Source organism: Meles meles, chromosome 1 (assembly GCF_922984935.1).
Source record: "Meles meles chromosome 1, mMelMel3.1 paternal haplotype, whole genome shotgun sequence".
NCBI lineage: Eukaryota > Metazoa > Chordata > Mammalia > Carnivora > Mustelidae > Meles > Meles meles.
Genome location: NC_060066.1, coordinates 137195228 through 137208534, shown reverse-complemented (window position 1 = coordinate 137208534; position 13307 = coordinate 137195228). Strand labels below are relative to the sequence as shown.

The following is a 13307-nucleotide window of genomic DNA, read 5'->3' as shown; positions in this document are numbered from 1 at the left end:
ATCCCATGAGATCATAACCTCAGCAGAAATCATTAGACGCTCAACTGGCCAAGTCACCCAGGTACCCCTGAATGTTGGTATTTTTTTAAAATTTATATTTATTTTTTAAAATTTCTTTTCAGTAAATTCAGTAAATCAGTAAATTGATTGATTGATTACTGAATTTCAGTAAATTGATTCAGTAAATCAATTCAGAATTGATTGTTTATGCACCACACACCCAGTGCTCCATGCAATATGTGCCCTCCATAATACCCACCACCAGGCTCACCCAGCCTCCCATCCCCTTCCCCTCCAAAACCCTCAGTTTGTCAGAGTCTACAGTCTCTCATGGTTCATCTCCCCCTCCAATTTCCCCCAACTCACTTCTCCTCCTCATCTTCCCATGTCCTCCATGTTATTCCTTATGCTCCACAAATAAGCAAAACTGTATGATAATTGACTCTCTCTGCTTGACTTATTTCACTCAGCATAATCTCTTCCAATCCCATCTGCGTTGATACAAAAGTTGGGTATTCATCCTTTCTGATGGAGACATAATACTCCATTGTGTATATGGACCATATCTTCTTTATCCATTCGTCCATTGAAGGGCATCTTGGTTCTTTCCACAGTTTGGTGACTGTGGCCATTGCTGCTAAGAACATTGGGGCACAAATGGCCCTTCTTTTCACTACATCTGTATCTTTGGGGTAAATACCCAATAGTGCAATTGCAGGGTCATAGGGTAGCTCTATATTTAATTTCTTAAGGAATCTCCACACTGTCTTCCAAAGTAGCTGCACCAACTTGCATTCCTACCAGCAGTGGAAGAGTGTTCCCCTTTCTCCATATCCTCTCCAACACTTGTTTACTGTCTTATTAATTTTGGCCGTTCTAACTGGTATAAGGTGGTATCTCAATGTGGTTTCGATTTGAATCTTGCTGGGCTAGTGATGATGAACATTTTTTCATGTGTCTGTTAGCCATTTGTATGTATTCTTTGGAGAAGTGTCTGTTCATGTCTTCTGCCCATTTTTTGATGTGATTATCTGTTTTGTGTGTGTTCAGTTTGAGGACTTCTTTATAGATCTTGGATATCAGCCATTTGTCTGTACTGTGATTTGCGAATATCTTCTTCTCCCATTCCATGGGTTGCCTCTTTGTTTTGTTGACTGTTTCCTTTGCTGTGCAGAAGATTTTGATCTTGATGAAGTCCCAAAAGTTCATTTTCGCTTTTGTTTTCTTTGTCTTTGGAGACATATCTTGAAAGAAGTTGTCATGTGGCTGAAGTTGAACATTGGTATTTTTTTTTATAATTTTTTATTTTTTTAATAAACATATAATGTATTTTTATCCCCAGGTGTACAGGTCTGTGAATTGCTAGGTTTACACACTTCACAGAACATTGGTATTTTTTAAATGTTTGGTAGAATTCACTAATGAATCTATCAGGTTCAAGGCTTTTCTTTGTTGGGAGCTTTTGATTACTGATTGAACCTCTTACTAGTTTTAGGTCATTATTCAATGATCTGTTTCTTCCTTATATAGTCTTTGTAGGTTTTGATTCATAAGAATGTGTCCATTTCATTTAGATTATTCAGTTTATGGGCATATAGTTACTTATTCATAGTACTCCCTTATGACCTTTTTTGTTTCTCTATAATTGGCAGTACTATCCCCACTTTCAATTCTGATTTTGGTAATTTGCCTTCTCTGTTTTTTTAATCTACTCAGCTAAAGATTTATCAGTTTTGTTTTTTCTAAGAGCTAGCTTTTCATTTCATTGATATACTTTGTTTTCTGTTCTCCATTTTGTTCATTTTTACTGTAATCTTTATTCTTTCCTTCCCTCAACTGGCTTTGGGTTTGGTTTGTTCTTCTTTTTCTAGTTCCTTATGTTTTTAAGTTAAATTATTGACTTGAGATCTTTTTTGTTTTTGAATGTAAGCATTTATAGCTGTAAATTACCCCTTAGCTCCACTTGGCTGTGTCTCTTAAGTTTTGGTAAGTGGTGTTTTTGTTTTCATTTGTCTCCTGATTATCTTCTAATTTCCCTTGTGAATTCTTTGATTCATTGATTGTTTAAAAATCTGTTGTTTAGTTAATGTCCCAATCTTGTGAATTTTTAAATTTTCCTTTCATTATTCATTTCTAATTTCATCTGGTTGTTGTTGGAGAAGATACTTTGAATGATATCTGTACTTTTAAATTTGTTGAAATTTCAGTTTGTGGCCTAACATGGTCTATCCTGCAAAATGTCCCCTTCACACTTGAGAAGAATGTGTATTCTGTTGTTGGGTAGAGTGTTCTGTATATGTCTATTAGATCTAGTTGATTTATTATGTTAAGTCCTTTTTTTCCTTACTTATATTCTGTCTGGTTTTCTAATTATTATGAGTGGGTATTGAAGTTTCCAACTATTTTTGTAGAACTGTCTATTTTTCCCTTCAGTTCTGTCAGTTTTTGCCTCATATATTTTGAAGATCTGTCATTACATGAGTAAACTTTATAATTATTAAATATCACTACTATTTTGAGCCTTCTAGTAAATAGTGTCCTTCTTTGTCTTTTAAAACCTTTTTTGATATAAAGTGTCTTATTTGGTATTTATGTAGGTATCCCTGCTCTCTTTTGGTTACTTATTTGCATGGAATATCTTTTTCTGTCCTTTCACTTTCAACACATTTGTGTCTTTGGATCTCAAGTGAGTCTCTTATAAACAGAATATACAGTTTACCCTTGAACAACGTGAGTTTGAACTACATGGGTCCACTTATTTGTGAATTTTTTAAAGCAGTACTGTAAATGTATTTTCTCTTATGATTTTATTAATATTCTTCCTCTAGCTTATTTTATTATAAGAATATGATACATGTAAGATACAAAATATGTGTTAATCTCTTTATGTTATTGGTAAGGCTTTGGTCATCAGCAGGCTATTAGTAGTTAAATTTCTGTGGAGACAAAAGTTATACACTGACTTTCAACTGCACATGCAGTCAACCACCCTAATCTCTTCATTGTTCAAGGGACAACTGTAGTTGAATCATGTGTTTTATCTTCTGTCAGTCTCTATCTTTTGACTGGAGAGTTTAATCCATTTATATTTAAAGTAAATACTGATAGACACTGACTTACTTTTGTCATCATGCTGTTTGTTTTCTATAGACCTTATAGCTTTTTTGTCCCTCCTTTCCTACATTACTATCTCCTTTTGAATTTAGTTTGTTTTTTGTAGTGAAATTTTAAAATTATTTTCTCATTTCCATTCTCTTTTGTGAATATTGTATTGCTATATGTGTGGTTGTCATGGATATTACATTTAATATTCTAAAGTTTTATTATTCTAATTTGAATTTGTACCACCCTGACTTCAGTAATATACAAAAATTGTTCCTTTTACAGCTCCATTTTCACTCCTTTCTAATGTTAATGTCACAAAATTATTTCTTTATACATTGTATGCCCTAAAACATAAGCTAATAATTCATTCAAATGTATTAGTCTCTCAAATTATGTAGAAAAGAAGACTTGGAAATGCAAACCAAATTTATACTAATAAATTACACTAACTGGTTTTTTCTTCATTAAATTTATTAGAATCTTAAATCCTATAGAAAACAAAAAGTGTAATTACAACCATTGTTAGAGTAATACTAGATTTTTAATTATCCTTGCAGTTATCTTTATTGAGAGTTTTATTTCTCCATATGGCTTTGAGTTATTGTCTGGTGTCCTTTCATTTCACTTTGTAGATCTCCTTTGAGCATTTCTGGTAGGGTATATCTAGTGACCAAAACCCCCTCAGCATTTATTTATTTGGGAATGTCTTAATTGCTCTCTTACTTTGGAAGGACAGTTTTGCCAGATAGTAGGATTCTTAGTGGACATTTCAACACATTGTGTTTTGGCTTCCAAAGTATCTGATGAGAATCTGCTTGTAATGTTATTGTGGATCCTTGTATGTGATTATTCATTTAACTCTTCATGATTTCAAGATTCTTTCTCTGTCTTTTGAAAGTTTTTTTATTTTTAAGATTTTATTTATTTATTTGACAGACAGAGAGCACAGGTAGGCAGAGAGGCAGGCACAGAGAGAGGAGGAAGCAGGCTCCCTGCTGAGCAGAGAGCCTGATGTGGGGCTCGATCCCAGGACCCTGGGATCATGACCTGAGCTGAAGGCAGAGGCTTTAACCTACTGAGCAACCCAGGCGCCCCTGTCTTTAGAAAGTTTTCATTATACTATGTCTTCATGCAGTTCCCTTTTGAGTTCATCTTTCTTGGAGTTGAGATTCTTGGATGTTTTTATCTGTGTCTTTCATTAAATTCAGAAATTTTCTTTCTTTTTTTTTTTTTAAGTTTTTATTCAAGTAATTTCTACACCCAACATGAGACTCAAACTCATGACCTGAGATCAGGAGTTGCGTGCTTTTCCAACTGAGCCAGCCAGGTGCCCCAAATTTAGATATTTTCAATCATTATTTCTTCAGATATTTTCAGTGTCTTTTTTCCCTCTCCTCTGCTCTCATAATCTGCATTTTGGTCTACTGGATGGTGTCCAGCAGGTCCTTTAGGCTCTGTTCACTTTTCTTCCATCTTTATTTGTTCTGTTCCTCTAATTTGTTATTTGATTATTTTCATTTGAGTGTTTTCAGAGTTCCTTAGTTTTGTTTGTTTTAAAGATTTTATTTATTTACTTGACAGAGAGAGGTCACAAGTAGGCAGAGAGGCAGGCAGAGAGAGAGGGGGAAGCAGGCTCCCTGCCGAGCAGAGAGCTGGATGCGGGGCTCATTCTCAGGAGCCTGAGATCATGACCTGAGCCAAAGGCAGAGACTTAACCCACTGAGCCACCCAGGCACCCCTCAGAGTTCCTTAGTTTTAATACTTTCTAGTTAACCTTGTTCTGCCATATTTGTATTATATACTTATGTGAGTGTTATATATATCACATAATTTTTGCACTCTTGTATATAATATGCACATATATGCATATACACATATCAGTAATTTCCTATTTTGTCTTCACAAAGGTATTTTGAAATTTTGATAACACCAGTTATTGTTGAAGTTGTGGGATGAGGATCTTATACATTTCTAATATAAGCATAAATTTTGATGCACTTTGAAGAGAAATACCTAATGAAATTGGAAATGTGCTTATCCTACAAACAGAAAGTCCACTTCTAGGTGATCTATTCTAAAGAAACTCTAATACATAAAGGGACATGCATACAGGATGTATTTAACATTGTTGCGATGGTGAAAAATAGAATATTAAACTGTTCTTGAGTAGAAGAGAAGACAAACTGTAGTTTGTTGTTACAATGGAATACTGTACTGTTAGAAAAAGCAATGAACTAGATCCACATATGGATACATGGATAACTATCCAGGGATGAATATCTAAAATAATATTGAGTAAAAAAATCAAGTCACTAAAACTTGGATATGTTTTGATATTGTCTGTGTAAAATTTCAAAATAAAAATATATTACATATCATTCATAGGCCTATGTAAGTAGTAAACACAAAAAACATGTGTGAGAAACATGCCAGAGAATAATACAGACCATATCAGCAGAGTACATTTGACCTTTGAACAACTTAAGGGTTAGGGGCACAGTCCTCCTACACAGTTGAAAATTCACATCTAACTTTTGACTCCCCAAAAACTTAACAGCCTACTCATGACCAGAAGCCTTGGTGATAATAAAAGAGTTAACTAATACATATTTTGTATGTTACATGTATTATATAGTGTATTCTTACCATTAAGTAAGCAAGAGAAAAGAAAATGTGATTTAAAAAATCATAAGGAAGAGAAAAAATACATTTATAGCACTATACTGTAAAAAATCCTCATATAAGTGGACCTGTACAATTCAAACCTGTGCTGGCCAAGGGTCAGCTCTATTGATGAGGGAGGAAATCGACTGTATTGATGAGAGAGAAGACCTGGCTATGTGATTTCAACTCTTCTCTCAAGGGAGAGAAACTGAAGGAAATTTGGCACAATGCAAATGTCTATTTAATTTCAGTTGTAATTTAACTTGGGAGTATTATATTCTTTTCTGTACATAACATGTTTCATGATTTTTAAAAAATTATATGAAAGTTAATAAATCATGTTTTTATGTTTAGCTTGAATCTCAACTAGAGAAAAAAGACCAACAGTTTAAAGAACAAGAAAAGACTATGTCCATTTTGCAGCAAGATATAATATGTAAACAACATCATCTTGAATCGCTAGACAGACTCCTAACGGAAAGCAAAGGGGTAAAATCATCTTTGTAAAAGTGCTGTTTATTGTATTTATTTATTCATTTTTTAATTTTTTAATTTATTCATTTGAGAGAGACAGAGATAGCAACAGAGAGCACAAGTAGGGAGAGACTGGGAGAAGCAAACTCCCATTGAGCAGGAAGCTCAATGCAGGGCTCAATCATGACCCGAGCCAAAGGCAGACATTTAATTGACTGAGCCAGCCAGGTGCCCCTGAAAGTGCTGTTTAAATGCTGACAAATACTTAGTTTCTATAACCTACCTTTATTCTAATTAAATCAGTTACTTAACAGCCTATTAGTAATGCTAAAATTAAAATATTTATACATGTACTCATATTTTTGCTACTAATCTATGTGTTTTTAGGAGATGGAAAAGGAAAACATGAAGAAAGATGAAGCTTTGCGAACATTGCAGAACCAAGTATCTGAAGAAACAATCAAGGCCAGTATGTTAATTTTTTTAAATTTTTTTTTAATAGAGACATTCTGTGGCTTTTACACTTTTCTCTATAAGTTGTAAAAATTACTTGGATAAAAACTCACAACTAAAGGTTTTACCTGAGTCAGTGAACTTAGTTTCTGTGAGTATATTTTCTTCATTGTGAATTATAATCTTAATTATTTCATTGTTGATAATCTGTTTTGTGGATTATCTCTTTTTTTTTTTTGCTGAAGTAAGGCTTCTTTTTTAATGAAAAATGTTTTTTAACTGTAACTGCTTATTAACATTACCAGTAAATAATTAAAAGAAGAAGTGAAGGGAGATGAATCTACAAGCAGTTGAGTTTTGCTTCTTTTACCAGTTCTGCTATAAGATTAAGGGTAAAATCAGAATTTCCAGATAAAATACAGTTTCATGGCTACTCTGTCTTCATGGTTAAAAGATTGGGTATGGGAGCTGAGTTGACTTGAGTTTCAGTTCTGATTTCAGAGTGCTTTCTAGTTAACTTTAACCCTGGCTAGTTCATTTAAGTCTCTGAACTTTAACTTTTTCATCAGTAAAATAGACAGTAATACTCTGGAGTAAGGTCAGTATGAGGAGGAGATGAAATGAGGTACCTATAATAGCTTAGTACATACTCAGTTACTCAAAGTTTAATAAGTACTTAATATATATTTGATATTTCTCCTTTGCATTTTAATGTTAAAAATAGGTCCAACCATGCTGTTATCAGCATATTTATTCTGTCATATATGGCTTGAATATAAGGAATATTTTAAAAATCCAGTGTTATTTTTGCCTAGTACTCGGTTTTTAATCCATTTTGTTACCAAGTATGCCACTGTAAACACAATTATATGTTTATCCATAGCTTTCATATAGTATTCTTCAGAACTTTTAACATTTAATGCCATGTCAGTTAATTTCCTCATGTAAAAATAACATCTAACATCATTAACATGAAAAAAAATTATAAAGTTATAGGCATGAAATAATTTCATTAAATAAAATCTATATTGCCACTTAACTCCTGTTTTTTATTAACCTAACACATCTAGTAGTTTATTTCCATATGTTAGTAACCAGATATTAAAATCAATAAGAGAAGGGGCGCCTGGGTGGCTCAGTGGGTTAAATCCTCTGCCTTCGGCTCAGGTCATGATCCCAGGGTCCTGGGATCAAGCCCCACATCGGGCTCTCTGCTCGGCAGGGAGCCTGCTTCCTCCTCTCTCTCTGCCTGCCTCTCTGCCTACTTGAGATCTCTGTCAAATAAATAAATAAAATCTTAAAATCGGTAAGAGAAAAAATTATGTTATTGGATTTTATTCCCTTAATATGAAGGTTTGATATTATTGGGGCAAATACCAAAATGAAGAAGAAACATAGAAACAGCATTCCTATGACTCAAGCTATACCAAACCTAACATATAGGGTATTTGTACCAACAAAATTGAAGTTTGAAATCTAGTTTCTTCCTGATATGTTATTACCACCTTCCTTTCTTGATTTTGGCTGTGCCCTCTACATACCTTTATTTGCTCTTTGCATAAAAAATTATGACTTTAAAAAAATGAATTTTTAAAAAATAACCAAAGAATATATTCTTACAATTGGTAAATTCTTTAAAAATGCAGTCAATTCAACCATTAACAAAGGAAATACGAATATAATTAATGAAATCATAAAAATTCTGAATTTTCTATCTGCAGGAGAGTTGTAAGAATCAGTTTAAAGTTATATCACTTATGAAAGTATGACTAATGAGAACTAGAAGATTGATGAGAAATTTTGAACAGGAATAAGAAACCAGTAAATTAAAGCAATTAATTATATTACATGTGGTTAAATAGAATATTGAGAAGGTGCCTGTTAGATTTAGAGATTTTTTTTTACTTACTTTCTTTTGTTTTGTTTTGCTTTTATATTCCACTCTGGATTTTTTCTTTTCCCAAAGAAAGTCATAAGTGGAAAACAACACCACCACCACAAAAGAACTTAGCTGCTTTTGTTGAAGATAGGTAGACTAGAGCCCATACCTGGTTACCTCCAGACTATACTCCTGAGGAAGTTCTTTGCTTCAACAAAGCAGTGTCTTTGTTTTCATTTTATTCATTTTTTGTCCATATATATATATGTGTGTATTTATAGTTGGTTTGTATGAGGTGAATAATGCTTATCCATATGAAATTTAGACTCTCAAACTCCTTGTTCAAATAATAAGTCCAACAGAGTAGTGAGTGTTCTGGGTTTTATTATTTTTAAAATTGATTTATTAATTTTAATTAAATTTTATTTTGAAAAATTCCAAACCTACAAAAAAATGGAAAGGATAGGACAGAGAACATTTGTGAACCCTCTGCCTAGATTTACTGTCTGTTTAACTCTAGCTACATTCATTTCATCTCTCCCCACACACACATACACACACATACCCACTGGTACATGCACCCACCCAATCTCATACTTACACATTTCCTTTTGCCAGACCACCTGAGAGAAGATTGCAGATGTCATAAGACTTTATATCTTTAATATTTAAACCTGCATCTCCTGTGAACAGAAACTTCTCCTATGTGACTATACCACTCTACACACCAGAGAAAGTAAAAATTAATTCAGTGACATCATTCAACACACAGTCCATACTGAAATTTTTCCAGTTATTTAAAATTGTTCTTTATAGCGTTACTACTTAAAGTATGGTCTGTGGACTAGCAATGTCAGCATCATCTAGAATCTTGTTTGACTTGCAGAATTTTGGCTATACCCCAGACCTACTGAACAGAATTGGGATTAAGGTGAAGGAAGTGGGGGCACCTGGGTGACTCAGTCGTTAAGCGTCTGCCTTCGGCTCAGGTCATGATACCAGGATCCTGAGATTGAGCCTGCTCAGTGGGAAACGTGCTTTTCCTTCTCCCACTCCCCTGCTTGTCTTCCCTCTCTTTCTCTGTCAAATAATAAATAAAATCTTTCAAAAAAAGAAGTGAAGGAAGTAAATTGCTTCTGGTGTAAAATTTAGGGAGATGCTTACTGTTGGGGTTGTATATAAGTGTAGCGTTGTCATTTGGCATGGCCCTGAGAGTACCTCCTTAAATTTTGAGCCCATATCTCCTGTCTTACCTCACCCTAATCCTTGCCCTTCTACTGAATTAGAATCTGTATTTCCATAGGGTGCCCAGCTGATTTGTATGCCCATTAAAACCTTGAGAAACACTACTTCAGCTTGTTCTTGTTCTTTTTCCAGAATAGGATTCGTTTATAATTACATGTTGCATTTGGCACTTTAGGTTTCCCTGAACTCACTCTTTCCTTCTGTTTTTCTTGATACTGAATCTTCTGAAAAGTCTGGGTCAACTAGAACACCACATTCTGCATCCCGTCAGGAAGCACATGTCAGACCACCCCATTACTGGTATTGCCAATATTGGCACTTTATTTAAGTTGATTACTGCCGGATCTCACCATGTGAAGGGCACATTTTTTCCCTTTATAATTAATAAAATGTGGAGTGATTCTTTCAGGCCATGTGAATGTACTGCTCCTCCACAACCTATAACCTGTGGTTTTAACATCTAGTGATAAATCTTGCCTGAATTGGTTTTTACCTTATTAATTATCAGGTATGATATTCTGACAGTCACAGATTTTATTTTTTCCCTGTGTGTGGGAGAGGATACAAGCACCAGTGCTCATTCTCATGGCTAAGAAAGAAAACTAAAGAATAAACTCCTCAGGGGGGCGCCTGGGTGGCTCAATGGGTTAAAGCCTCACTCCACACTGGGTTCTCTGATTATCAGGGAGCCTGCTTCCCCCACCCCCGCCTGCCTCTCTGCCTTCTTGTGATCTCTGTCTGTCAAATAGATAAATAAAATTTAAAAAAAAATTAAAAAAATAAAACCCTCAGGAATAAAAGAAATAAAACTCATAAGTATTTATACCTTTATAAAACAAATGTTAATTTAAAAATGATTACTAGGGTAACTATTAATAAGGATAATAATTTAAAATTACCAATTTTTTAGCTCTGGGTGATTATATTCACAGGCTTATAGGGACAATCCTCAAAAACTGTCTTTCAAGATTCCCTATTTAGAAATAAGAGTTGTAAATATAATTTCATGATATAGAATGAATAGTGTCTGCAGGAGGGAGCGTTTTTCTCTTTCATCTTGAGATTTCTTTTATGCCTTCAAGAAGACTTACGAGAATGCTACTGGATTAAGGGAGGATACCACCCTTGAGAAGTTCAGAATTACGCTAAGAAAGAAGCAAGACAAACATCTTTTTGAGAGATGGGATATGGTACATGTGTGCAAATTGTGGCCCTTGAACTAATTTTTGTGAAAAAAAAATTTGCTGATGTGTGTTGCTCCTTGCTCATTTGCTATTTAATAGTAAGTTGGCATAAAGCATTTGCAGCTATGTGAACTCTTGAAGCAGGTTACAGTGCTGCACCTTTCTGAAAATGTTTTCACTGATTCAAAGCAAATGCTGCCTCAGTTTTTTTTTTCCTAGCTACAAAAACATTTTCATTTTCTTTGTGACTTCAGCACATTCAGAATATTCACACCATAGCATTATTAGCACAGTCCACTAGTTTGTACTCATTTTACTATTTTCTTGATCAAGGGAACTTAAGAAATTGGCTTAAATGTTGCTTACTATTTTAGGTAAATGTCTTAGAGCATTTGGTCTACAGGTTCTTGTCAGTTGGTCCCAGTCTGTCTTTCCAAACTAATCTCCCAAATACCCATCTCCTGTAAATTAATACTCTTTGTACCCTAAACTGCCAACTTCACACCATTCCTTTTCACATTGTTTTGTCTCTGGACATACTCCCTCTTCCTGGGATGCCCTTCTTCCCTTGTTCATGTTCTGTTTATTCTTCAGGACTCCGGCCTCTGATGTCCTAATTTGCAATAAAAAATTAGTTTTCTAAATAAATCTTTTCTGTAATAGCATTTTGTATCCTGAGTTGGGCTGTGTATTCACTTTTGAAGCAGTTAGGTAACATTAGGAGATAAAATATTGAACATATAATAAGCACTCATTAGTATTAGTTGATTTTTCTTTTTTTGTTTTTCTCCTGCTTAGGTCAGACAACTAGATTCAGCACTGGAAATTTGTAAGGAAGAACTTGCCTTGCATTTGAATCAATTAGAAGGAAATAAGGAAAAGTTTGAAAAACAGCTGAAGAAGAAATCTGAAGAGGTAAATTAGCATTTTTGTGAAAATATATTTTTCACATGATTTCTTTTTGAGATATTATTTTTAAGATTCTTTAAAAGTACATCTTTTATCAGTAGCTAATAAAAAAACCTTTCCATTAATGGGACGTGGGTGGCTCAGTGGGTTAAATCTTCTGCCTTGGGCTCAGGTATTGATCCCACGGTCCTGGGATCAAGCCCTCCATTGGGCTCCCTGCTGAGCAGGGGGCCTGCTTCTCCCTCTGTATAACCTTAGTGAAGAATTCCTTTATTTCTTTGTAAGAATTTATGATATAAATTTAAAATAAATTCTATTTTTAAAATTAAATATAAGCCTTAAACCTTAAATTCTTCTTTAGAAATAGTCCCCCAAAAATGTCCAGCAAAGTTGACTTGAATGTATCAGAAAGTTCCAACCAGAAAAATAGAATCCTTTCTATTATCTTTAAAGTGGAGAGAATTTTATGCAGAGAATTAGATATACAGGTGCTGGAAGAGGGGAGAAGCAAACAAAGCATGGTAAGATGACGCAGATTATCCTAAAGGACCTACTACCATCATCAGGGATAGAGAAATATTAGGAAGAGATGCTATGATTATAGTCCAGAAGCAGGACTGCCTAGTGGAGCGAGGTCCACAAAGGAATCTGTCTAACTGAAACTGAGGCTATAGAGGAGAACTACTCCCAGTCCCTCCCATTGGCTAAATCTTTCTATTATCCAAAAGGGAATTTCCTGTAATACCTGGAGCAGAGCAAAGGGAAGGCATGCATAGATCTAAAAGCAGATATGTAGTTGACTAGCATTCCAGACTTAGGTATATCATGTAATTATATAAGTTTAGAGATTCAAAAAGAAAATCTTCATATTTTATTGGTCCTGTCTTCTTCCTTCCATGTCTCTCCATGAAGGCTATTATAGCATCTTTGTTTCTCTACTGCAGTATATGGAATTTAAGTTACCTCAACTATGGATACTTGACTTTTTAAGATAAAAATATTATTTTTATTTTACCTTGAACTTCTTCAAACATTAAACATTTTTTTGCTAGCCTCACTATGCTTGAGTGTAAATGGACGGTAGAGATGGAATTTGGAGACAAGCAGTGTTTGTAACAAGATAGTTTGTTGAGCTTTACACTTTGTGTTCTCAGAAACTGTATCTGAGACTAGGGTGGATAGTAGGCATTTACCTAAAATGAACTTAGAATTATTTCCAAAACGACTGGAAGTATAAACCCAGGCTCCAGGGGCGCCTGGGTGGCTCAGTGGGTTAAAGTCTCGGCCTTCAGCTCCGGTCTTGATCCCAGAGTTCTAGGATGGAGCCCCACATCGGGCTCTCTGCTCAGCAGGGGGCCTGCTTCCCCCCCCACCTCTCTCTCTCTGCCTGCCTC

General features: G+C 34.7%; 1 protein-coding gene across 9 annotated transcripts in view; it reads left to right on the top strand.

Moving 5' to 3' along the window:
• CCDC18 (coiled-coil domain containing 18) overlaps positions 1–13307 on the top strand; it is a 106932-nt gene that overhangs the window by 41705 nt on the left and 51920 nt on the right. For all 9 annotated transcript variants that reach the window (XM_046009222.1, XM_046009215.1, XM_046009247.1 and 6 more), the window contains 3 exons: positions 6124–6258; positions 6631–6708; positions 11803–11919. In XM_046009222.1, the coding sequence (XP_045865178.1) occupies positions 6124–6258; positions 6631–6708; positions 11803–11919 (330 nt within the window). The remainder of the gene's footprint in view (positions 1–6123; positions 6259–6630; positions 6709–11802; positions 11920–13307) is intronic.